The sequence below is a fragment of the Sciurus vulgaris genome, assembly GCF_902686455.1.
Source record: "Sciurus vulgaris genome assembly, chromosome: 11".
Taxonomy (NCBI): Eukaryota; Metazoa; Chordata; class Mammalia; order Rodentia; family Sciuridae; genus Sciurus; species Sciurus vulgaris.
The window spans coordinates 3,849,043-3,875,912 of NC_136472.1; the positions used below are offsets into that span (position 1 = coordinate 3,849,043).

The 26,870-nt window shown below is 51.0% G+C and overlaps 1 protein-coding gene across 4 annotated transcripts in view; it reads right to left on the reverse strand.

The window, feature by feature from the left end:
* NAP1L4 (nucleosome assembly protein 1 like 4) overlaps window positions 1–21,612 on the reverse strand; it is a 31,992-nt gene extending 10,380 nt beyond the window's left edge. For 2 of the 4 annotated variants that reach the window (XM_079104954.1, XM_079104956.1), the window contains exons 1-9: window positions 21,508–21,612; window positions 12,571–12,600; window positions 11,768–11,871; window positions 9,082–9,181; window positions 7,103–7,244; window positions 6,931–7,017; window positions 5,621–5,746; window positions 3,127–3,198; window positions 744–883 (exon numbers count right to left, since the gene is read on the reverse strand). In XM_079104954.1, coding sequence (XP_078961080.1) covers window positions 744–883; window positions 3,127–3,198; window positions 5,621–5,746; window positions 6,931–7,017; window positions 7,103–7,244; window positions 9,082–9,181; window positions 11,768–11,871; window positions 12,571–12,584 — 785 coding nt within the window. In that variant the 5' untranslated portion in view covers window positions 12,585–12,600; window positions 21,508–21,612. Of the gene's footprint in view, window positions 1–743; window positions 884–3,126; window positions 3,199–5,620; window positions 5,747–6,930; window positions 7,018–7,102; window positions 7,245–9,081; window positions 9,182–11,767; window positions 11,872–12,570; window positions 12,601–20,802; window positions 21,151–21,484 lie in introns of those variants that run through there. The other 2 variants (XM_079104957.1, XM_079104955.1) reach the window with 2 other exon arrangements.
* Window positions 21,613–26,870: the final 5,258 nt, after the last annotated feature.

The following is a 26,870-nucleotide window of genomic DNA, read 5'->3' on the forward strand; positions in this document are numbered from 1 at the left end:
GGGGAGATTTCCATCAACAAATACCTGCTTCTAACGTATAAGGGGCAAGTGTTTTAATTCAAGAATAGAACAATTTCCCAAGCAGTCAAATCTACCAAGAGGAGTTAAGTCTAAGCTAAATTCTGTCCTTGGTGGTCTACAGAGGAAATCAACCTAAGCAAAAGAGCAGACACGCTGTCAATTTCCAAAGCAATTACTAGTTCAATACTAATCTGCACGGACTTATTCATTTAACAAATAGTCATTTTCTCTTTTTCCCACTGTCTTTTTTACTGGAGAATGAACCACCATGCCGAGCTAAACTGAAGGGCATGCCTCTAAATCCCAGTTGCTAGGGAAGCCAATGCAGGAGAATTGTTGTTGAGGCCTCAGCAAACTAGTGAGACTCTGTCTCAAAATAAGTTATTAAAAAAAAAAAGGGCTGGAGGTATAGCTCAGTGGCAGAGCACCCTGGGTTCAATCCCTGTACCTGCCTTCCCAAACAGAACTTCAAACGTCGTGATCTAAAAAATCCAAGCCCCTGCATTCAAATGGCACAGAACCACAAGGCACGCCTCCTATCCCATCCGCTCCACATCTGCACGCACACGCCCAACCCTCAACACTATTGCATTTAAATCTTTCCTGGGTGTTTAGGCAGATACAAAACTTTGCAAATCATTCCTACTATCTTTTTGCATAAAATTCCAAAACCACCACCTGCTTTTGTTTCAAGAAGAAAAGTTGGGAAGGCCTTTTCTTACCCATCGCAGTCCACTATTTCGGGACCTTCGAAGGAAAAGGGGTCGGCCTTGTCGGGCTCTGACTTCATCTTGTACGTTTTCGTCAGGACTGGGTTGGTGAAGTAGTCGTTGGGCTCAAAGTGGAACTCTAACACAAAAGACTGAAGCAGAAACTCAGTAAGCACCATGTAAAATCCACCCCCAGGGAGAGGGCTCTGGTGTGCAGACTAGTGCAGGACATGGGCAGCAACACCACGCTGCTCTGCTGGCAGGAGAGCACCATGTGCAGGAGGACAGCACAGGCCACTTGTGAAGCACTCGCAGACCTGAAGGAAACAGGCCAGCAGAGGTGTGCACAGAAAGGTCTGGAAGACCAAGGCCAGCCAAAGGACACACTCACCCACCAGCCAGAGCTGAAAAACAGTGCCCTTCTAGGACCCTGGGCCGACTCCTAGGGGACACACAGGCTCAGGAGGAACCACAGCAGTATCAAGATGTTGGGTAAAAAGCCCATTCCCTGACCCAAACCCAAGAATCCATTTCCAGGAATTCTGTCTGCTTGAGGCAACCATCTGGCTGGACACGGTGACACGCAGACTGTCACTCAAGCCCCACTGACACCAGATCACTCAGAATGGAGCCTGGTCCTGGCAAAGTGCTAGCCCAAAGTACTGCCCCTTCAATGCAGTGACGGCAAAATCACTGGCTGGGGGAAGGCAGGCAGCAGTGGCAGGAACCGCGGCACCCGAGGAAACCAAATCCCCACCCCCATGATAGGGTGGGCGATGCAGGTGGGAGAGGGGCTTCCCAGCATGCGCCAGGTCCTGGTGCCTCCCAGGACTGCAAGAGAGGGCGCAGCAAGTCCTGGCTGAGGAGGCGCCCCCGCTGCCAGCACGGCCTGCCTCTGGTCCCCGCCACGGGCCCTCTGCACAGGTGGCACTGCACCCCTCACTGCCCTCTGTCACATCCCTCTACACCACATTTCTTCCTATTTTCCTACTTTTCTCACCCTGCTGCCTTTGCTTAGTCAAGAGTAACTCTGGGACAGCTGGGGTGAACTGAAGGCACTGCCCGACCACTCGAGAGAAGAGGCCCAAAGGTGGGCTGCCCTGCCCAGCTGCCACCAACATTAAAGGACAGAAAAATCAGATGCTTCCCATGGAGGGCAGGAGCAGCTGGTGGCCACCCTTCCACCTCATCACACCGAAGGAGCCTCAACTGGGAGTTGCAGCTGACCAGGGAGGGCTGGCATGCCTGGGAAAGGTCACGCAAAACCAGTGGCCAGAGCACACACGCTTCCCAGCCAGGTGGTTGTGGCCTACGCCTTAGTTCTTGACCCACGCATGACTTCTAAAAGGAGAGGCCGTGGGGAAATGCAGAGCTGCGGACGTGGCTGGGAAGGAGACTCTGCTTTCCATGTGCTCCCTAAAAAGCACAGCTGGCTTATAATAGGGGAGGCGAGAGGAGCAGCAGAGGGGACAGGCCTGCACCAAGTTCTAGTCTATCAGCCCTGTGGGGTGGAGGACAAGATGTCAAGAAAGGAGGAAGAGGGACCCAGCAGTCACCAAGCAGGTGTCCACTGAGAGCACAGGTCAGACGAAGAGAATTGACCCAAAGGGAAAACGTCAAATGGATCTGGAAGAACCGAAATCAAGAGAGAAGAGCCAAGAGGAAACACGAGCCTCAAAACCGTAGAGGCCTGCACGCCATACGGGAGGAGTCACGGAAGGCAAGCAGGCCAGAGAGACCAGCCGGGTCCCCGGCTCCCAAGATCCTAACCCACAGCGTCTCCTAAACACTGTCTCCAAGACCTGAAACTGAAAGCCACCGGTCAGTCAGTCATGTGTCGCTGGAGATGCTGTGGCACTGGAATGGAACCCACCAGTTACAGCCAGGCTGGCGGGTTACGAACAGTGCAGCCGGGAGCACCAGGTGGCTGACGGAGGCAGGCTGGCCTAAGTCCAGCCGGTCTTCCTCACTGGCAGGCACACGCCACTTTGGAGAGGTTTTGTGACACCAGAGCAGAATACCTTCCGGCTGCACCACAGTCACGGTCAGCCTACACTGACAGGCTTCTCCACAGACCCGGGGCCTCCGTGCAGGTGCTCTCACCTGTGCATGCAACCCCCACCCTTCATTTTCCTTTTGAGGTGAAGCCTCACTACACGGCCCAGGCTGGTCTTGAACCCCAATGAGCTGTGTATCACAATGCCACAGGGCAGGACACGGCCCACGCAACACATCCACTCGCCAAGGTCAGACTCCAATGCCAGTGCTCAGTGAGCAATGAGCCTGACCCTGGTGAACAACCCTCTCAGAGCTGCCTGGCAATGGGCAACAGCGTCTAGCCTTCCTGCTCCCAACTCCAGGTCCCACAGGCAACCAGAGCTCAGCTGGTACTCACCATAGGCTGGCCAGGGTCTGAAAACTTCACCTTAATGTCCTGCAGGTGTTTCAAGATTGGTTCATCATATTCCTAATGAAAAAGAGAAAACAATTCCAACGGGTTTTTAAAAAACAAGGCCTAGCAGGCAATGCCATGCCTACATGCACGCCCGAGGATGCTGACCCTCTGGAACCCCCCAGGACCCGCCTCCAGGAGCCAGCCACATCTGCTTCCAACAGTGAGGGCAACAACAATGTGCAAGAATCAGGGACCATCTCTCTCTGGCCTGGCACAACGGTGACTGTCAATGCCGGCCACAAGACAGTACCTCTGGTACCTGCCTGCTCTCAGGTGCCACCTGCCACCACAGAGGACCAGTGTCACTAACCCACACTGCTGGCCCTGGCGATCCCTCTCTCACCTGTGGCAGTAAAGACCCTAAATCCACAGCAAAGTGTGTCTGCAGTCCAACCTGCAAGAACTTAAAACTCACATGACTGTGCACTCTTACAAGTGAACGTGAGCCCTGACCTGCAGCGTCAAGAGGTGTGCCAGCAAGAGCAATTTCTCCATCCTGAAGCCTGTGCGGGGCCAGGGCCTCCATGTTCCACTAACATTCAGCAAGTGACTCTGGTTAACTGCCAACTTCCCAATTTTAAGTTCTTGTGATGTTACAGAACACCAACAAAAGCCAGCAACAGTAAAAAGATACCTCATAAGTCTTTAAACAAATAATGCTCCACAGTTTTGAAGGTGGCCACATCTTCAATGCCAAACCCAGGCCACCAGGCTCTGCCCTGCACACTGCCACCTGGAACAGCAGCCAGCTCCACTGCAACACAAGTGTCCACATCGTCCAAACTGACAACACTACTGTCCCCCAAATTCACAACACTAGCATCATGTTTCACTCCTTCAGTCACCAGGCCCCTGGGAGTGGCCTAGGGCACAGGACGCCCACACGGCAGGCACAGTTCCACCTGCAGCAATCGATGCTGGCGATCCCAAGTACAGAACAGAAGTACACAGGAACCCACCCTTGGATCTCACGTGAACTAAGAGGAACAGGTGCACACAGCAAGTGAGAAACACAGCACGGCGGTTGGTGGCTCTTGAAAACGCAGCAGACACCTGCCACTGAAGCATGTGCCCCTGGGTCCCTAAAACCACGTGGCGCTGCCACACACACACAGGACGCCCCACCATCTACTCAGCCTTGTTCTGAGGTGTCTCACCCAGCAGCACAGGCCAACCCCAGGCCCCATGACGTGCTTTTTGCTTTGGGTTTTTTTTTTGGGGGGGCGGGGGTAATGGGGGTTGAACCCGGGTAATTTCATCACTGAGATGCACCCAAGCCCTTTTCGTTTTATTTCGAGACAGGGTTCCACACGATTGCTCGGCCTTACTGGAACTTGTGATCCTCCTGCCTCAGCCTCCCAGGTTGGGATCATACTGTGCCCTGCTGCAAATGGAAATTTTAATCCTTGGAGTACATTAAAGTCACGTGAACAGCTACTGAAAAGCACCTTTAGGGCTGGGGGTACAGCTCAGTGGCAGAATGCTTGCCTAGCATGCTGGAAGTCCTGGGTTCCACCCAGAGGACCAAAACATCAACAGATCAAAAGCACCTAAAGAGCTTTGCTGATTTGGGGGCAGTGGAGAGGCACTGATGATGTCAAGCAGTTTCAGAGGGGGCCCAGGTGAGTCTGACACATAACACAACCAGGTAAAAACGCAGCTCTGGTAGATACGCAATCTTTCCAAACTTCTGTCTCGTAGCATTCTTAGAAGTAGGGTTCAGTCTTCTTTTAATTCCATCTTTTCATACAAAAAGGAAGCTCAGATCAGGAAAACCAAGGCTGTTCCACTTCAGATGCCTCCCTGCCTGGAAGTGAGAAATGAGCTGCTCTTTCCACCTTTCCCAAGTCTGGCTGGAGGAGAGGGTCAGCACCAAGTACCATGAAACCCTGTGTGGGCCACAAGGTGGCCGTGCCCTGGCAGAAGCACTGACCCCACGGCAGAGCTGCAGCTGTCCAGAGCCTGCAGTGCACGAGCCACTTCTGTAACTGCAGCTGGTCAGCCAGGAAGGCTCGGCAGGACTCGATTCTGTGACTTGTCTCAGGGAAAGCAAATGCTGCCCTCTCACTGTTGACTCTTCCACCACAGGAAGGTGTAAGTAAGATGCTTTCCAAAGGCCGGAAAACACTAGCAACTTGCTCTGCAACTCAGTCACAGGGCCACCAGGTCATCTCGACACCACTCTGAGGAGGAGACATGTGGACACACGAAGCACTCCTCTGGCCGGCGGACTCTGCCGCTAGGGCTCCTGTCCTCAGCTCCTGCAGCTCAGAGCAGGTGAACAGCCTCAACCTGGGAGCCGAGGGGCCCACGCAGGGTCAGACTCAGCCTGTGCTGCCAGCCTTGCCCCCACAGAGCACCTTCCCAGACACTAGGTGACACCGTGGCTAGCACTGTGCAGACCAACAGGCATCCCCAGGCAGCTGCCGCTCACCTGCACCAGCTCGCTGAGCATGTCCACATTTCTGAAGATGGTGAACCAGAACTCCGGGATGCCTCTGGGATCTGGCTCTCCTGCCGCTGCTTTCTCAGCTATGACCACTTTATTTTTCATGTCTCCCTATAAAGATGCAAAACACAATAGTCACCATAAAACAAAATAATGAAGTGGCTTGAAGGTTTAGTGGAACGTACTTCCAGTCCTGCATAAACTTCGATTGGAAATGTCTTCCTTCCAACTTGGTGTCTCCACACCATGGAAGGAAAAAAACCACTCGCCACCATATCCAGAAGCACCCGTATGACGCGATGTCACGGGGGAAACCAGAGGCGGCAAACGCCAGCAGACTGAACCGACCTGTTTAAAATGGGATGGGTACAGGGAAGCTGAAGTAAAAAAAACCCAAAAAACAAAAAACAAAAAAAAACCACCTTTGCTGCAGCAGTACCTTCAGCATGGAGAACCTGCCCATCACGTGGACCCCCAGCACACATGTGGGTATGCAAGTGCTGGACAACATCAGGGTGGTGACCAGTTGGGCACCAGGCAGTGCAGACGGGGGTCTTTTAACAACATGGCCCTAGGGAACAGGGATACCCAGGGAGGTTGCCAGTGAACTCTGAGTGCTCTGTCCCAAGGCTGGCTAGCATGAGAACAGCCTCACAGGGCTGTTCCCTGGCCAAGGCAGATGTGCTTGGGTTGTAGGAATGGACTGTCATCCACAGTCAGAGCTCCAACCAGGCCAGGTTCTGCCCATTTTCACAAGATCAGAACCGCATGTGGCTACCAAAACACACACCTCAAAATAACGTAATGTTACAAGGGAAATACACTTGTCTCAAAAACATGGAGTCAGGCTGGCGTGCGCTGGGCGTGGCCCAGGAGCAGGACATGCCTCTCCTCTAACAGGTTGGGCTCTGGTTCCACCTCCAGCACTCCAGAAGTAAAGCAGTCGTGCTGAGCTGGACTTGCAGGGGAGTGTACGAGGTCTCCCCTGACACCGTCTTCCGGCGATGAGGAAATAGCACGCAGCACCCCTGCAGACCTTGCTTCTCTGGACCATGAACTGCACTGGGGTGGGCCTGCTCCTTGTTGGGCCAATCCTTTATTCCAACACAGTGCCACACAGACCCTGGAAAGGCTATGCCCACTGGCCACAGGGACCCAACCAGGCCAACCTGAGTGTGAAGGAGCACCTGCAGCCAGCACTTTTCTCTGGAAAACCTTAGTGAAGACTGAACATCATCAAAGCAGGGCCTGTTTCTTACAGAACACACTACACTCCTCGTCTCCAAAACCCTTACAGCAAGCTTGTCCTCCTCCTCGTTTTCACTGTGCCACTCCGACTCTGCGTCTGTGGGCTCCACGTCGCCAGTGATGAACTCCCTCCTCTGTGGGAAGACAGAACCCCATCAGGAGCGTCAGCAGCCCCGCTGCCCACCCCCGCAGAGCTGCCTGCCCACGAGCGCCACCCACCTTGTCAAACAGCGGCTGGTACAGGGCTGCGTACTTCCTCTCCAGGTCGTGCACCTCCTCGTAGAACTTGGCCTCTATGTGTGCACACCGCACCTGGAGCTGCTTCAGCGCGTTGATTCTCCTCTTGACTGCTCTGGGTAAACTGGAAGAGGGGTGGAAGGAGGCGTCCCTACGCCTGCCAAGCAGGGGCGTGCTTCTCAGCCTCAGGTAGTAAGCCTAGCTGGGTATGGAACCCACCCCGTGCTGCGAAGAGCTCCCAAAGCCATTAAGAAACGCACACAAAGGCCAAAAGAAAAGATGACCAGGGAGGAGGGGAAGGGTAATTCACAAAGAAGAACAAGCTGCCCAAAAGGAAGGCTCGACCTCAGGAGATGACACAAAACACGGACATCTGGTAGAACATCTCCTTAGCAAGACTGGCCTGAGACTCCTCTCTCTCAAGGGCTGGAGAGAGCCTGGACATGCTCCTTGCATCCAGTAATTATGCCGCCACGAATGCACCCTAATGAAATAACCACACATCCATGCTGCGAAGTGCACAGATAACACCACTGTTTATAAATGTGAAAAACTAAACAAACCAGGACTGGTGGCACACACCTGTAATCTCAGCTACCCAGGAGGATTCCAAGTTTAAAGCCAGGCTTAGGACTTAGTGAGGTCCTAAACAACCCAGGGAGACCCTCAGTGTGTCTCGAAATAAAAAATAACAAGGGCTGGGATGTGGCTCAGTAGTAGAGTCCCTGAGTTCAACTCCTGGTACCACCAAAACCAAACCAAACCAGAAGGTTGAGAATGTAGCATAGTGGTAGAGCACTTGGCCTAGCAAGTGTGAGGGCCTAAGGTCAATTGCCAGTACTGAAAAACAAGCGAACAAAACAAAGCTCTGGCAAGAGCACAAGCTGATCAGGACTCAAAATGGCCTGCTAGTAAGTCCCGCTGTCCAGAACTGTCTAGTGTCACGTGCAGGTCTTGTGAACTCACCGATGGGAAAGCTCCTCTTTCAATACGGTTAACCAAGAAGAGCTTTTTGCCTTTCCATTTTGTTCTTTTTTTTTTTTTTTTTTTTAAAAACAACATTTGTATGGAGTAGTCCTATAAATTAGAAGAAAAACTTTTTTTGACCCCAATCATCTATTTAAAGTAAAAAGCCCTTGGCCATAATCAAGAGGACAAAGAGATTCCCAGGCCTCATCGCTGGTTCTTGGAACCTGGTCTTCAAGCGTTAAGCCAGCCCTGGTGGAAGCACATTCGTATCTTCATACAGTGGGCCGATGTGGAACCAATTCTGTGCCCACCAAACCTTGTCCCCAGGCCTGCAACTCCTATCAGTGAATGAATGCCACCTGCTTGTTCAGTTTCCAAAGACAGAAAGCTGAAAGGCATTACTCACTCTCAAGACTCTCCAATTCAGTCTGTAAGAAATACCTTGCAAAACCTTGACCAGTACCCATGAGGTTCTGGGTTCAATCAATCTAGGAAAACCCAAATCAAACCAAAACGAGCCTTACCCACAAAGTAATCCCCAGAGAACCCTCTAAAGGGACAAAGCAAACCCCCAGTGTCCCCTCCCATTATTACAGTCAAGTGGGGAACTGATGTACAGGAGGGGACACCCTGCAAGGTCAAAACCTGGCCTGATGGGAGGCTCATCCCTTGCAGAAAGTAGACAGGTAGGCTCTCTTTTCATTCTCACTGTGCAACACAACCAGGCCACAGGCTTATGAGGGGAAGCCAGACCACATTCCGCTGCCAGAGAAGGATGCAGTTCTCTACACTGCCACAGGATGGCACTATGCACTTCCCAGCAGACAACTCCACCTGCACCCAGGCACAGGGCAGGAAGCTCATTTTAGGACCCCGTGCCTGGTTCTCATAGCCTGGGTTTGCACTCATCCCTATTCTGAAGCAGTGGAAAGGGCTGCTTCATCTTCATCCTGTGGCTTCAAGTGGTCATACCTTACCAGCAGCGTACTTACGTTTCGATGTAGCTGGAAGGAGTGTGAGAAACATTGTCAAGTCGTTCCTGCAGAGCTGCCAGGACCTGTGGGTTCTGCATCACCTGATCTGTGAGCTTTTCTATTAAGAATCAGAAAAAGATCACAGTATTTAAAACACATCCATACAGAATAGCCAAGAGTAGAAATCACCTACACAGATCTATTTAGTTTTGCAAAGATACTAATTTCCAAACACAGCAAGTGACTTCCTAAAAACACATTCTGAAAAGTTAAATTTTTTTCTGGCAGTGCTAGGATGGAACCCAGGGCCCTGCACATGTTAGGCAGGTGCTCGGCCACTGAGTTGCGCTCCACCCTGTTTTCATTCTAAGACTGAGTTGCTAAGTTATGCAGGCTGGCCCCAAACCTGTGATCCTCCTGCCTCAGCCTCTAGAATTGCTGGGATTATAGGTGTGCCACCATGCCTGGCTAGCTAAACTTAACTTTAGAAGCATACGATACCCTTTGTTAACACCTGAGTGTGTGGCCAGGGATGCCTTGAGGTGTCTGGTTCTTGCCTGTAGCTAAGTTGGAACCTCACAATTGAAAAGTTCAGAAAGTCTCTTTGGTTACCTGGCAGGCTCCCCAAATCCCACAGTGGTGTCCATAAGCTAAGGAAAGGGATGTAACACAAGCCAGAGAGGACCCATCCACGTGTGCTCGCTTACTCCTTAGTTCAGGAAAGCCATCTCTCAACTGGGGATATGGGCACTGTGCCTGCCAGTTCCCTCTGCCCTGCTACTAGTGCCACGAGCAGGCCCTTCTTCTCTTGTACCAGCCTCCACAGAACATGCCCTGGCCTTCCTGCTCCATGACTATTTCCACATTCCTACACTGCGGTTTGTATTCACATGCCCATTTCCCCAAAATCAAACGAGATACCCACAGGGTGGAACCTGTGCTTCACTGAGCTATGAGCATGGAGTGCAGTTTGCACCTGGTTCATGGCACAGACTGCAATGTTTGTTGAATGATTTCCCTCTTAACACAACAAAGAAATTCATCTCTTAAGGCGGTGTACACTTGGGAGCACTCACAGAATGTGGGCAAGTCAAATACCAACCACTCAATTTATTCACTTATTTATTTGTTGTTGTTACCAGGAATCAAACCCAGGGGCACTTAGCGACTGAGCCACAGTCCCAGTCCTTTTGTTTATTAATTTGAGACAGGATCTTGTTGAGTTGCTTAGGGCCTCCCTAAGTTGCTGAGGCTGACCTCAAATTTGTAATCCTCCTGCCTCAGCCTCTCAAGTTGCTGGGATTACAGGCATGTGCCACCACCCCTGCCAACCAATTTTAATATAACCACTAACATGAAACATTGTGCATGAGTACTTACTGTAATTTTGCATATATAAAACTGCACATGCATAATCCGTCAAGCACTACACACATATACACACACATCTCCACTAGATCTGTCTGTCCACTAAAAGGGACTAGAAACAATGACACCAAGTACCTGTTTCCGGGTTTCTAGGTTATCTTTCCCCACTAAAAGGAACCGGCTCCTTGGATAAATGGCGGATTCCAGGAATGGGGCAGGAAAGCTCAAGGTAAAATGGAACATCACATTGTGCTACAAGGCCAGAGGCACTTCAACACTCACAGGGACACGTCAAAAGAACTTCAAGCGGCCAGACAGGACAACCTACACACCAAGGGAAAGGGCAGCAAATGAGAGCACACTGAGCCGACGTTAATGGCACCAGGGAAGCGAGCTCTTCAGCCTGTGGTGTGCAGGCAGGAGGAAGAGTCCTTTGACAGCCACCAGTCATTCCAATCCGGCAAGACCATCAGTGGGTGTGACGATCAGGAGGACAGACGAGTGCACGCAGGTCCAAGGGCCATGACAACAGAGCCTGACAGGCTCACCTCGACAACTCGTCAAGCTTGGGTCCCCAGCAAAGGCCAGGCTGGCACCACGTGGCTCCTGACCTGGCAACTGGGCCACGTCACCTCTGGGAGGCTCTCCTCAACATGCCTACCCTGAACCATCAGGAGGAGAGAACCAGACAGGGTGTTCCACGAGATAAGCGTGGGCCAGGGAGCACTCTGGCGTGCCGACCACAGGGAAGTGATGCTGGAACAGAGATGCAACCAAGCGCTGCGTGTGACCCTCCAGCAGGTCCCAGATGTGGTGTGGGATAAGGGCAATGGCCAGGACAGCAGGGAGATACACATGCCACAGCACCCTGGATCGTGGCACTGAGTTTCCTGGTTGTGGTAACAGCACAATGACTCCAAGTGTGCATTCCAGATTTTAGGAATTGCATTAGATTACTTTAGGGAAAAGGGGATATCCACAACTTACTTTCGGACAGCGAAGGCGTGGGTCCAAATATGTAAGATTTCTTAATGGGGAAAGTTATCACACCTATAAATTTTTGGATACTATGCCTCATGTGGAATCTGCTTTGAAACAAGCAGGGTAAGAGGCAAAGTACAGATGTGTACCTGAAGCCCACCCAAGCAAAGACAGGTAAGCAGAGGGCGCTGTGCTACTTTTTACTTGTTTAGAGTCTGAATTTCCTATCACATGACCACTTCTAAACCAGGTACGGATATTCATGTTGTACTGACTTTCCTAAAATCTCCCAAAGGCTGGAACCCCACACTGGTATTAGTATAGTAAGTATTCCAGAGTAAGAATCGTTGCCCACCTGCAGGGGAGCCCTCCAACTGTGTTTCACCAGCTGCCAGTTGACCTGTGCTACCTGCATTCTTAGCAGCTTCCCCAGAATCTGCAGGAACACCATCTGAAAAACTGAAACAGTGTGTTTAAAAAGTATCACTATAAAAAAGTTGCAATACAATGCAGGAATAGGCTTTCCTTTGATTCAACACATTAGGCAACGTCACAGTGACAGAAACAGGGAACAGGCCATGGACATGGTCATCCCAGGACTTACCTGAAGGAAACACTCACCACTCAGAACCCTTCTCCCCCACAGTTCCAATGTCGCTTCTACCTCTTCCCTTACAAACAGGCTCCCAGCCCTCAAACCAACCAACCAACCAACCCTTTCCTGTCTGGCCGCTGTTCACGGCACCCAGCAGAGCAGGCTGCCCACCTGGGACGTGGTGCCCAGAGAGCTATGGGTCTTCACAGACACACCTCCCCAAGGAAGACAAACACGGAGCCCAAACCCACCCTGAGCAGTCTACAACACCTTTCCCTTGACCACTGGCAGCCACATCAAGTGACTTACATTTCAGCCAGGGTGGGGACGGCGAGGTTAAAGCCTAGGGAGCAAAACAACTGCTGCCAGGCAGACTTCTTAGTACCCAAAAGCCCATTGCCATCTGAAGCGTTCCTTCACCTGCTCAGACACGAGAAGCAAATGGGCCATCAGCTACAGTAAACCGCATTCACACCTGATACTAGAATTGAATGACACCCAGCCTGGATACTGCTCAGGAATCGTACTTTAAATTCCAATGAACAAAGTCCATTTGGGCTTACCTGTTATCTGCCATCTGAATGCTCTTGTTCCTACAAATCAAAGAGAGTTATAATTATTATACTCAGAAACAAAAACATCTGTTGAGACACGCTCTTCCAAACTGTCTGTGGGATGAAGATGTGCTACAAGGGGTAAGAGCAACCTTTCTGGAGCCAAGAAAATGTCTCAGATCTTGCAATGTTATTTGGGTGCACCCATTTGCCCAAGCTCATTTAATTGTATACTTAAGATGTGCATTGCAGGGCTGGGGATGTGGTTCAGTGGTAGGATACTTGCCTACCATGTGAAAGCCCCCAAGTTCAACCTCCAGCACTGCCAAAAAATAGTGCATTTCAGCTGAGTACAGTGGCACGTGCCAGCAATCCCAATGACTCAGGAGATTGAGGCCAAAGGACTGCAAGTTCAAAGACAGTCTAAGCAACTGGTGAGACTTTGTCTCGAAACAACACATTTTAAAAAGGGCTAGGGATGTGGCTCAGTGTTAAGTACCCCTGGTTCAATCCCCAGTACCAGAAAAAAGTGTGTATCTCATTACATGCAAATTTTACTCAAAATGTCTCTTACTGGCACTGAAAAGACCAAGCTTCTCAACAAGACAAGCCTAACTTAACAACAGGACCACAGAGTAATGCTAGCCCAGTCATTTCAGAGCAATTCAAGGCATTTGTTGGTATCTACACTAGCCCTCAAATTAATGCACAGCGTCATGTTCTCATGTTATCTGCCGGTTCTGCAACTGTGCCTTCTACACTGAAGATGTACTGCTGGGAAACATGCACTGCCTCGCCTGCTGGAGGCCCTGGGTTCCACTCCCAACACCATGAGCAAAACAAAAACCACACACACTCACTCAGAATGGTCTCACTTTCATAGGATGTTTAATATGATTATGTCTAGGTGGGCAACTTTCTACCCATGAATATTAAAGATGGGTTATAATGTGCTCTTTCCTTAAATAGAAGAACTTGATATTAACAAAGCTGCACCCATTCAAGTTGATATATAAATGCATTGCTTGAAAGGACCCTGAATGTGTAATGAACCTGAGGAAAGCTCCTCAAGTGTGATGCAGGGGACCCTGAAAGCCTGAGCTGCTCTGGCTGACACAGCCACTATCTCCTTCCCAGGGATCCAAGCAACATGGAACACTCACCCACATGCTTCTGGAAAGAGAGGAGCAAGAAACTTCTGTATTCATGAAAAACAGCTCCAATTAGAATCCATAACATACAACTGCTTTGCATTTTACTCAACTGCACTTTTAAATTAGGTTTTTTTTTCCAGGGGGTAGGGGTGGGGATCAGGGATTGAACTTGGAGGCACTTGACCACTGAGTCACATCCCCAGGTCTATTTTGTATTTTATTTAGACAGGGTCTCATTGAGTTGCTTAGCACCTCGCTTTTGCTGAGGCTGGCTTTGAACTCGTGACCCTCCTGCCTCAGCCTCCCAAGCTGCTGGTGTACACCACTGCATCCGGCTAAATTAGTTTTTTTTTTTTTTTTTTTTTTTTTTTTGCGGTGCTGGGGATTGAACCCAGGGCCTTATGCTTGCAAGGCAAGCACTCTACCAACTGAGCTATATCCCCAGCCCAAATTAGCTTTTTATTATTTGAAAAAATGTGTAAAAATACTATAGAAGTATCATATTATTTTTTTTAAAATTACGTACCTTAATAAGGAAAAACAATGCAACAAGCCCTAGGTTGGTTGGTCACACTCACACCATACCATGGCAGTACCAAGTCCAGTCCCACTCAATGCGACTTGAACACCCTTTAAAGTGCCCTATGGCCTTTTGCAGAGTTCAAATTCACTGCACCTGGGATCCCGATTCCTGCCCTTTGGCCCTGCCAACGTTACCACTGTTCCCAGCTCATGCTGGATCTTCTGCGACTGTGAGACTCCCAAGGTGACAGTGCACTTTTTCTCACATTACACATGCAAAGGGCGAGATAGGTAGAACTTCATAATGTTTGATGCCAAGCTTCTGAGTGAACACACCATTTACCAGTTGTTACATATTGAGGTGAGGTTTTTCTATGAGATTCTACACACACACTGTTGTACTGGGGATGGAACCCAGGCCTCACGTGTGCTAGGCAAGCGCTCCACCAAGCATAATCCCGGTCCTATGATATACTTCTGACAATGGTCCCTGTGAGCATCCTTGTGTAGCAGGCTTTCCACAGTTATTTAGTTTACAAGGCAACAGCAGGATTGCTATGGTAGTGTTTCCAGGTCAGAGTATGAAGGGATCCTGCTGCTACCACGCTGGCTAAGCTAGCACCACTCACACTCTGGGTGCAGTGCCTAACGTGCATCCGATAGCCCCTTCCCCAAACTACACTAAATACCAAAAGTTGCCGCCTGTCCTGGAAGTACCTACCACTGATGCCAACCAGGCAATGCTGCATAAGGAAACCACACCTTCATTTCCAACACTCCCAGACCAGCAAAGGGACTGGCACTTCAAATGTTCTACACTCACATCAAGCTCTACTAAGGAGGGACCACCCTCAGTTTATAAGTGAGGAAGCTGAGGCTGGAAAAAGACCAAAGGCCAAGCCCCAGGTCACAGGGTTATCAAGATATGGATCTGGATTTCCAAACCAGATCCTTTGATCCCTCCCTGCTCAATTAAAGGTTCTATGGCAAACAGGGTCAGATTCCTGCTGTTCTGCCAAGAACGTCCCAAGAAGTTCAGTGTCTAGAAAGGAAGTGAGAATATTCCTTTTCTACCCTGTTCACTCACATAAGTACCAGGGCATGTGCACGAGAGGTCCACTGAATAAACAACCCAGCGCAGACATGGGCCAGGGGTCCACCTTCCATGGAAGGACACTCCCTCCAGCCTGGCAGACTCTACCAACTTGATCTATGTGAAGGCACCTTTAACACTGTACTTGGTGATGTGATGAAAAGGCAGTTAAATAAAACCTGATGCAGACACACTATCCTCAACTTCAATGAAGGGCCATGTTAAGAACAGAAAAACAGGGCTAGGGAGATAGCTCAGTCAGTAGAGTGCTTGCCTTGCAAGCACAAGGCCCTGGGTTCGATCCCCAGCACTGCAAAAAAAAAAAAAAAAAAAAGAGAGAGAATAGAAAAACAGACTAATAAATTTAAACAATGGAAAAGAAAATACTTTTGAATGACTAAAAACCAACAAACCAATCCCAAACTCGATGCCTAGGACAAAGCCGAAACGATGCACAATGCACAGTGTGGCTCTGCACCCGCTCCCCGGCTTCCAACTCCCAACTCCCAGCCTTCCTCTGCAGCTGGGTTCCACACTCATGAACTAGAAGCAGCACACCTGTACCCTGGATCGCTGCAACACACATGGATTATCTCACCTCCGGTCTGGCATAAAACCACCGAGTCAGGTGACTTTAAAACACTGCTCCCTTGACACAAGAGAATGGTGACACATGATAAAGAAGATGGAGTTCAGTTAGTCAAGTTTCACCACCACAAATCATTTACTTTTGTTTGTAGTCCCTAACATTATTACAATGCACCATCAAATTTGGAGGTTTGAGGGGAAACAAAACAAAAAGATCCATTTGCTTAAATGTTGGAAAGTCGGGTTTAATGTTGGTTTCAGGAAGTCACAGTCTCAAGCCCTATCAGGAAGGCCCCCCCGATCTTTAGAAGGCACCAAGAAACCTACCTACAATGGGGTGGCTGTGTCACAAACATGATGTGCATGTGGAAAGCCCCAGACTTGACAGTCAGCTGCTCAAAACATGGTGGGCCCAGGGGGTGATGCTCATGCTAATTAGCAGAATCCAGCCATTGGACAATGTGTACTTATTTCAAAACATCATGTTGTCTACTCTAAAGATACAACTGTTTGCCAATCAAAAATAAAGAAATCTAGCTGGATTATGGAAGAGACAGCAGGCAGAATAAATTTTCAAAAGAATGCAGCAGTTCAGGTTCCCTCCCAGGGTCTGCTTTTACGGATGCAAGACACCACGCTGATCGTTCCTGTGTGACTGCACCCAGGGCTCAGTGCATGCTAGGCAAGCCTCTACCAATGAGCTGTACCCCAGACTGCAACAGTCTACTTGTGAATTAATTTCCTTTGATCCCAAATTAAAAATAAAGTTTTCACGGGAAAAGTTTTGACTTGCAGCAAACTATACAATATAACATTGAACTATTGATTTTTATCTGAAAATATTTAGTCTACAGCCAGAGTAACAATGTAATTTCACATCGGGTCTCTCTGAAAGCAGCATGAGCCTTGAAGTGTGGCCATGCTTACAAAACCACTCTCTGCATAGTTATCACCTGTCATCACAGATTCAAGGTTCCCAATGTCTGCGCGAGTTAACTACTCATTATAGTTAACTTATACGCAGTTCATGTTTTCACAGGCGTCTTCAGAGTGTCTTGCAACTTGCAATCCACACTCAATCAAGGATGGTGGTTAAATGAACCTGAGAGCAGGAGGTGGTGCAAACTCAGGGTGGAGGGCCACCTGCCGATCCTGGGGAGTGTGATTAGCCTTGGTTCAGGTCCAACCTCCAAGAGCATGGCTCACACTGTAGCCTAGGACTACGTCACAGGGACAGAGGAACCATCCATGACAAGGAACAATCAGGACACCCCATAGGTCATCCCAACACCTACCTACAAGCCTGGTCACTATGGGAAACCCTGCAGCCCAGGTCTCATTTCACCGCCCTGGTCCACAACTCCTTCCCTCTATCACCACTCCCTACATCACAAGTTAACCAAGTTGTTAAATATGTCAGTAGGCAAGTTAACAAATAATCAAACAGCCAGGTAACCTATGTAAATTTTCAAACTATGGGAAAATGCAAACCAATATGCCCTTCATTAACACTTTTACTCTTCCAATCATTACAAAGTGGGGAGGGAAAGCCCAGATCCTAACTCACACAGGTGCTCTTGAAATTATGTTCCAACTAAATTCACCTGCATTTAATTATCTAATTATACACCTCCTTTATCTTTTGACCCATATATTTGGCAGTTAATAATTTTTAAAATTTTTCAAATATAGCTGGGCAAGGTGGCACATGCCTATAATCTCAGCTACTCAGGAGGCTGAGACAGGAGCATCACAAGTTCTAGATCACCTGGGCAACTAAGTAAGACTGTCCCAAAATAACAAACAATAAAGTTGGGGGTGTAACTGTGGTAGAGCACCTACGTAGCACGTATGATGCCCTGGGTCCACTCCTCAGGACTGCAAAGTCAACCAACCAACCAGACACATGTTATGGGTAAACCAAGACTGGCAAGTAGGTAACCCCTGAAGCTAAGTGATGGGTATAGGGATCACTACTTGTTTTTGGAAAGTACGAAACTTTTTATCAATAGTGTTTAGAAACACTAAGCAGTACATTTGTCACCCACTGAAGAACAAACTCCATGAGGGCTGGGACATCAGCTACCTTCTCAGTGCAGCAGTTCCAGGGTCCAGCACAGGATCTGGCATGAGCGAGGCCAGGAAATTGCTGTCTAATAATTTAGACACTGCTGCTGAGTGACAGCTGCCCATTACCAGCATTCCACAGGGCAGCAGGGATCCACACACACTTCAGCCTGTCCTAAGCAACTTTCTGAGGACACAGAATGAAGACATGGCCTTGGGCACACTGCTTACAAGATCTACTGAGTAACCACCAAACACCCCACCTTTACTGAGGCAGTGGTGGGCCTTGCTATACTCCTTCCTCCACGTGCTTTTTGGCAATTCATGAGAATCTGACGTTTGACGTTTGAAAGTTAAAAGGTCTTGCCACCTTGTCAGTAAGCCATTTTCCTCTCCATCCTATTTCGAATAACACCCACCCAAGACTTCACTCCCATCTTTTTCTCAAAAGCACCCCCACCACCTAACTGGCTTGTCTGTCTCCCACTGCTATTCAGTGGGAAACCCCAGTGCCTAGAACTGTGTTTGGTACTTATGAGTGAACAAATACACGAGTAGATACAAACCACTGACAGCTACTTTGTAGAAACTGAGTAAACAAGTACTAACTTAAGTATATTCTTATAAAACTTGAACAAAAGGTACAGAGTCAATCTTTCTGCTGCTACTACTAAACAGAAGCTATCTCACCTTATTTTTGAATAGGCTTTTCCCTCTGGACATGGGGTGGAAGCACATTTTGTTTTAATAAGTGGCAGAGTACATTAAACACAAATGAAGAATTTAAGACTACACAGAGAGCAGTCAAGACGAAAGGTAAAATTCACAATATCATCTTGTTGTTACCATACTACAAAACTATAACGCTCTTCTGTTGACTAAACACTCACAAAATTTAAAATTCAACTACAAACCAAGAAAAAGCAACAAGATCTCCCCTTAAGTGGGCAGGGTGGAAAATGACTGCCAGGCGAGAACGAATCTAAGCCACGGCAAACGTCTCTTTAAAAATGTCCTAATAGCCAAACAAAAATCCCTCCACTAGCTACCCATAAATGAGGGTCTCCCACCTGCTATATATGCCTCCAAAAACAGACCTCAGGGAGGCTCCAACTTGTGACAATTAAGAGGCCCAAGCAAAGTAAGCCAAGACCGGAAGAGAGCAGTTTCCTGCCATTGCACGTCAGCTACTTCCCATCACTGCAGTGGTACCAGAGTGGATGAGATGGGCCTTTCTGCTGGGCACCGAAAACACTTTCATGTTCAACAAAAAGCAAGTGCTCCTGGGCTCCTCAGGAGCTCGTGGCTCTGACTGGGGTGACTAGATCCCAGCAGCAACCAACTCGAGGCCTCTGGGAGGGTATTCTGTGCTTTTTCTTTTTTTTTTTTTTTTTTTGGGGGGGGTACTGGGGACTAAACCCAGGGGCATTTTACCACTGATCTATATCCCCAGACTTTTTTCTTTCTTTCTTTTTTTTTTTTTTTTTTTTGAGACAGGGTCTGAGTTGCCCAGACCAGCCTCAAACTTGCCATCCTCCTGCTTCAGCCTCCAGAGTCACTGGGACTACAGGCCTGCTGCATGTGCTACCAAGCCCGCTGGCTTGGAACTCTTTGGCAAAATTTTTGGAAGCACAACATAAGCTTATCAAAACAGGTTTTAAACTGCACACAACCAAAGGAAAGAAAACAAGCCCCTCTGAAAGTAACTCTAACTCCATTGTGCTTACACATTCATATTTGAGGTTATCTCCTCCTAGTCCTACACTACCCACTGCACAAAAGAAGAAAGATCTCAATCCTAGACTACTAAAAACCCCCCACAAGCTAATGGATTTTTTTTTTTGAAACAAGGTCTCACTATATTGCCCAGGCAGGTCTCAAACTTGTGGGCTCAAGCTATCCTTCCACCTCAGCCTCCTGACAGCTGGGGATACAGGCATATACCACCATGTCCAGCTTAATGGAAATAAAATTAAAGATTCACCTACAAATTCGGCCTATAAAGTGGCAAACAATCCCATCTAGAACAACTGTAGTCTCTACAGAGTATGAACTACCTCACACAGGTGAAATCCTCCATGCTCACTGTCTAACTGGCCACATCACAAAGCCATGCTGTCTTGTAGGTCTGAGGGAAACATCTCAGAACCCACATATCCTGAACCAACAAGTCAACCTGACCAAGTATGGAACCCAAGAGAGTCACCAGAGGTGGGGAAGTGGGGAAGAAAAAACTAGGAGAGACTTTTAGAGAGACGGAAGGGTGCTGGGGGAGGGAAAGAGTGGGACAGTGGGTGTGCAGGATGAATGCACAATGGATGTACGAAGTATCACAAAAAATCTCCAATCTGTACAACATGCTAATGACGTAACAAAATAAGTAAAACATATGCATCCTTTCTTAGAATTCTCTTGACCAAGTTTACCAAACCTGAAAATGATCAAACTAGCTACTGCAAAGAATTTAACCAATTCCTCCAATTACTATTCTACGTTCTTTCTGAAAAAACAGTACAGGATTCTAATACAACAGAATGAAAAAATTGGTGTTTAGATACTATGATATATGGGCACAGACAACAGCAGACATTCTGAACCAATAATACTGCTCAGTCTGCGGAAAAAAACAGACTGCCTAATAAGTTACTTAAAACACCAGTAATGTGTTAAAATAGTGCATAAAATCACACAATGAGAAAAGATCTTAAAAGTCAGGCGAAAAAGTACCTATGCAAATTTGGGAAGGTGTAACTCCTACAGCTATAAATTGATCCCCCTTTTGTAAACAATTAACTTTTCAAGAGTAGCTTTACGGACCCAAAATCCAAAACTCCGCAATCTTGCTTTTTTTCCCCTTGAGCACTGTCGGATTCTGGATTTCCAAATTAGCGAAGCTCTTCCGGCAAATCGGTGCAAACACTCCACCACCGGAAAACCTGCAAGCCCCGGAACGCCTCTGGCCCAGCGATTCAGGTAAGGGACCCTCGGCCTGCGGTGTGCGTCTCGCAAGCCGCGACGCGGCGGGGTCACCGGGCCAGGCGCTCGGTCGCTCCCAGCACAGCCGCCGCAGGAGGCCGGGCCCCGCGCGCGCGCTCGGGCCGCCGCGGCAGCGCGCGCACCCCGCGCGGGAGCCGCCGCACGCCGAGCGCCCCGGCCGAGCCGCGGGGAGGCGCGGAGGGGGCGCCGCCGCGCCTGCCGCCCGTCCCGGGCCCACCGACGGCTCGCGCGGCCCGAGCGCGCCCCGCCCGGCCCCGGAAGCCCAGCCCCGCGCCGCCCCGGCCTGCGCGGCGCCGGCGGGGGGCGCGGGCCGCACGTGCGCGCGGGCGGCGGCCGCGGCGCGAACAAAGCGCGGCTGACCTTCACCGGGCGGGGCGGCGGGCGCCGCGGGGAGGAGCGCGGGACGCCGCCCGTCCGGCCGCCGCCGCCCGCCCTCCTCCCTTCACCCTCCGCCCGCAGGGCCGCCGCCCGACCCCCCTACCGCCCCGCCGCCCGCCGTTACCCGCAGGCGCCGCGCGCCCGCACCTCGCGCCTCCTGCGGCAGTAGCAGCCGTGCCTTCGCTCGCTCGGGGCTGCGCCGCCGTGGCCGCCAACAACGCCGCCTCCCGTTGGCCGCGCCGCCTGGCTCCGCCCTCCGCGAGCAAAGCAGGCTGCGATTGGGCGAGCGCAGCGCAAGTCAACTACGCCTCGGCGCCGCGCGCGGCGACCAATCAGAGGCCGCTGAGGGGCTGCCGCGCCGAGCAGTGATTAGGCCCGCGAGTCGTATGCAAATCAGGTGTGTGACGTCGAGCGGCCGCGAGTCCCGCGCGTTCTCCAGCCGCCCCTCGGCACGTGGCGCCTCCCGGTCATGAAGCTCTAGGCGGGCTCCCAGCTCAGCCGCAGCAGCATCCGCACCCAGGGACCCCGGGGCTGGTATGTTTCCACGCTCGGCGGTGCCCCCGGGTCTTTATCACTTTGTGTGTCTTTTCAAAACTTCCCTTTTGCCTGGCGCGTTGGCGTTTGCCTGTCATCCCATTGACTCAGAAGGCCGAAGCAGGAGGATGAGAAGTTTGAGGCCAGTCTCAGCAACTTAGGAAGATCCTGTCCTAAAAAATAAAAAGGGCTGGGGATGTGTCCCAGTTGTTAAGTGCCCCTGGGTTCAGCCCCTGGTAACAAAACTTCCCTTTCTGCGGTGCTGCTTTTGAAACTATATACACACACACACACACACACACACACACACAATAAATCCTCCCCCGCTCCAAATTATCACTTCTATAAGTTACAGCAGGGGATGGGGTGGGTGTGGGGTGGAATTTTAAACCACCGGAAGACTCCTGGCAGAGAGGTGAAGGGCACAGGTTGCTCCAAACTCCCGTGGGGGCCAGGGAGACAAGGCCAGTCTCATACTGGAGCTGGGTGTGTGCACAAGGCATGTGTGCTGTCCAGATTCCTGTGTGCCTCAGCTGCTTTTCCATAATGACCATGCTCTGCTCTGGGCGACAGCAGGGAAAGGAAGCACAAACCACAAAGGAAAAAAACCAAAGCCTGCTCCAGTTCACATTCCCCCACTTAATAGTTTCAGGTACCTCCATTGGTTCTGGCCCTGCCTGGATGTTGGGGTTGGTGTGCCAGGCACCAAGGTGGGGGGAGCCCCCCAGCTGACCCCCTGGGGGACCTGATGGAGGTGGTGTTGGTGGTAGGTCTTTCCCAGGGTCACTTCTGTGATGTGGTCAGGTGGGCAGCGTGGCTCAAGCCTTTCCACTTGTATGGACTTGAAGAACACCTTACTGGTTTTCTCTGGCCACCACAATCCAGTCCCACAAACTGGGGGACTGAAACAACAGACCCGTCAGCTTCGTGGTTCTGGAGGTCATGAAGCTGATCAAGGTGTGGCAGGGCTGTGCTCCTGCCAAGACGGGGAGAGGACGTCCTTGCACCTGGCATGGTGGCTCCAGGCATCCTTGACTGTGATGCCCCACTCCCACCTCCACCTGCACGTCCTCCCCTGTAGTGTCTCTGTGCCCCTCTTTAGGAGGATGCCTGTGGCTGATCAAGGCCTACCCTAGTGACTCCATCAGATGTAGGTTCACACCTACATAGACCCCACTGCCAAATGTCACAAGCGCCAGGGCATATGACGAATGTAGCTTTGGGAAGCCACTATACAGCCCACCACACACAATGAGGTGGCATGAGGTAGTCACCACTGCCACTGGGCTGTGTAGATGGTAGCAGGGGCTAAAGGGCAGGGATTCCTAGGACCTGAGGCCAAATCCCTGCTGTATGTATTCTAGCTGGGTGACCCTCGGCAAGTGCCTGCGTCTCTGAAGTGTTGCACCTGCCTCACGCGGGAGGGTAGGAACAGCGCTGAGCGAGCCGCCAGCTTGACACTGCTGTCCTTACCACCCCATCTGCCTGTGAAGTAAGGAGAGGAAGCAGACCTCCCCTGAGTGGCTCAGCCTGTAGAGGCCTGGGGACACCCACTCAGGCCCTGTGCTCAGGATGGACATGCACTGCAGCTGGGAGCGGCAACCATGAGGCTCGCTTACTGAGACCAGGGCTGAACCCCACAACACTGAGGGGCTAAAAAGACTGACTCTTGGGTCTGCCTATGGCCTGGATGTTGAATCCGGAATACACCTGCCCATGCCTGGAGCTGTCCACCCTCCAGGTAGGGGCCCATGGGTTTGAAAAGAAGGCTATGAATAGCAAAAGTTCTTTCTGCCCACACCTTCCCCCATCAGCACCCTCCCGTCACTTGGGTCATGTAGATGGTCACCTCCCCTGAGAGGCTTCGCTCACGGCCAGTGCCACTGCTGCTTTATTTCCATCAGACATTGTTGCCTGCCTCCTTCACTTGTCCCCACTACCACTAGAAAAGAGGAGTATCACGCAGGCTTCCTAGGAAAGGGATGTTAGGGCTGATAGCCGAGGACCTACGTAGCGGCCAGTAGGGCTTGGCATGTGTGGAGCCTGCCCAGCTGGCAGCACACTGTGTTCTGGGGCCTGTTGATAGCTCGGGGTAGCTCACGTCCCTAGAGATAGTGTGGGGGAGCCTGCAAGGGAGGGGTCCCCAGGAGCATCATGTTACAGGGACTGGGCGGAGGCAGGTGACACCTGGGCGAGGCTGCAGCTAGGGAAGTGTGGGCAACGATGTGCAGGGAGCCCAGAGGGCCGGGTACGCTTGCATTCTCTCAGGTCTGTGCATGCCGGGTCTGGGGCCCCAAGCAGACATAGGAGTGACCCCAGGCAGGGTGGCCCTTTGCGACCTGAAAAGTGCCGAGTCTGTTCTTGAATTAGGTCACAACTTGCTTGCTCAGTGACTGCATTATCTGTTCTCCATTTTAGCCCTGAACTTTTGCTGTGTATTTTTTTTTATTTTTGGTTTGGGGATTGAACCCAGGGGCACTTAATCACTGAGCTACATCCCCAGCCCATTTTTATATTTTATCTAGAGACAGGGTCTTGCTGAATTGCTTAGGGCCTCACTAAGTTGCTGAGGTTGGTTTTGAACTTACAATCCTCCTGCCTCAGCTTCCAAGCTGCTGGGATTTTCCACCCGCCGGTGTATTTTTATTTCTAATAGATAGTAGTCATGCGTATTGATGGGGTCCAGTGTGGCATTCCCAGGCCAGGGGACGACCTGTACTGATCACTCGGGGTAACTGGCACCCCACCCCTTTTGTGTGCGGGGCACATGAAGCCCTCTCTGCCAGCTGTCACCAAGTGCTCAGTTGCTGTCAGCCCGTTACTCCGCTGTGCCATGGAACGGGCACAGTGACGCCTCCTGCCCAATTGCTCCCTGAGCCCGTTCGCCATCCCCTCTCCAGCCACCCTTCCTGCACCCTTCCTGGGCTCTGTGGCCACTGCCCCCCCACCCCCCGCTTTGGGACCCACGTTTTCGCTTCTGTGTGAGAGCACGGAGCACCCTGTGCCCGGCGTGTGTCACTGTGCCTGGGTTCTCTGGTTCTGTTGGTTTCACTGCAGATGGCAGGACCTTCTCGCTGAAGCTGAGCACTATTCCATGATGTTTTCTTTTTGCATTTACCAGTCGATGGACGCCCGGTTGATTCCTTACCGGCTGCTGTAGGCATGCCGGTGCAGGTGTGTCTTCAACATGCCAATCTGTTTCTTTGTGTGAATACTGGGGAGCGGGACAGCTGGCCCCGTGGGGTTGTTTCAGTGTTCAGGACCCTCTGCCGCAGTGTGCCAGGGCGCCCTTTCTCCACGTCCTCACATCTGTCGCTTTTTGTTCTGATTAGAGCCATTCTAATGGGGTGAGGATAGCTCATGGTGCTTTTGACTTACACTTTCTGTATCTCCTTTGGATCCTGGGTGGATTTATTTACATAAAGCACTAAGTTATTTCTCCGTGACAGAGAACGATGATATGAGACTGGTGTCTGTTTCCTTGACTGCTGCAAAGCACCATGAACCAAGTGGCTTAAAGCAACGGCACTTCACTCTCTTACAGTCCTGGAGGCTGGAGGCTGCCCGCGAGCCGTCAGCGCGCGGTGCTCTCCCAGGCTCTGGGCAGGGAGGCCTCGTCCAGCTCCGAGGCTCCAGCTGTCCCTGGCTTGTGGCTGCACCTCTTACCTGCCTCCAGTCACCGGCCTCCTCCCCTGCAGCCTGTGTGCCCCTCCTCTTCTTACACAAACTCCAGGATGACCTCATCTTCACCCAACTAATTACATTGTGAAGACCCTATTTCATCTGCAGGTCCTGGATGAACATGAGTTCTGGGGGATCTTCTTCAACTCAGTACCATGTACTGGAGGATCTGGTGCTTCCCTTTTGCCAGCGGCCAATCCCTGGGGACATGCCCCTGCAGAGTAGCCCCTTTGCCGCCAGTGGGGCTGCAAACTTCTGGACATTCATAGTGAATGCTCGGAGCTGTTCGGCTGCGACTGAGGCCTGGGCCCGTGCTGTAGGAGCAGGCAGACCTCTTGCTGACCACCCCCCGACCCAGTGGCCACTGCTCTGGCCCCAGAGGACAGTGTGTTCCTGGCATTTTGGACCCCTGTGTCTGAAGGAACCGCTCACCCTGGTCCAAGGCCTCAGGAATCAGCTGAGCAGGTTTTCCATTTTCAAATCTAACACCCCAAAAATGGGAAGCAGCCATATCTCCCTGAAGTTTTTGCTCCTTCCTGGAGACCCTTGAGTTCAGGGGGCTGCTCACTTCTGTTCCAGGCTGTGGTGATACCAGAACAAGGCTCTTACATAGACCCCAGTCCTACTGGATTCTGAGGACAGAATCCTGGCTAGTGACCCACAGCCCACGCAGATGCTCCGACAGTGCATCCTTCAGCCCAGGCCCGTTCACTTGGAGGGTCCCTGCTCTTCACGAGTGAAGCCACACTCCTGCCCTGGCCCTCCATCTCAGCGGTCCTCCGACTGTGGGTACCCGGGGAGCCTTCCCACGAGCTCTGTCCCTGCCACCTGCTGCTCACATTCTCACTGCCCACCGGTGACACCGACATGGGGACTGGAGAGGTTGGTCTTGGTTTAAAGTCCCCAGATGATGCTCAAGTGCAATGGGTGGGGAGTCCTGGGATCAGAACTCCAGGGTGGCCGAGAGGTTACTTGGCACTCTGGGGGTTTCATCCCCATAGTCCTGACCACACCAGGGCACCCTCCCCAAGCATGGCCTCTAGCTGTGCCCATCAGCAGCCCTTCTGCCTCCTGCGTCCTGCCACCTGGAGCTCAGGAGTTCCTGACCTGTGGTCTGCTCCTGGTCCCTCATCCTTGCAGGTGCTCCCTGAGACTGAGGTCTGGAGGGCAGACCCGCCCCTGGAAAAGCAGATGGCAGGGCTGGGAACATAGGTAGAGTACTGCCTGGCATGCCCAAGGCCCTGGATTCAACCCCAGCAGCCCCCTACCCAAAAAGCAGATGGCATCTGTCCCAC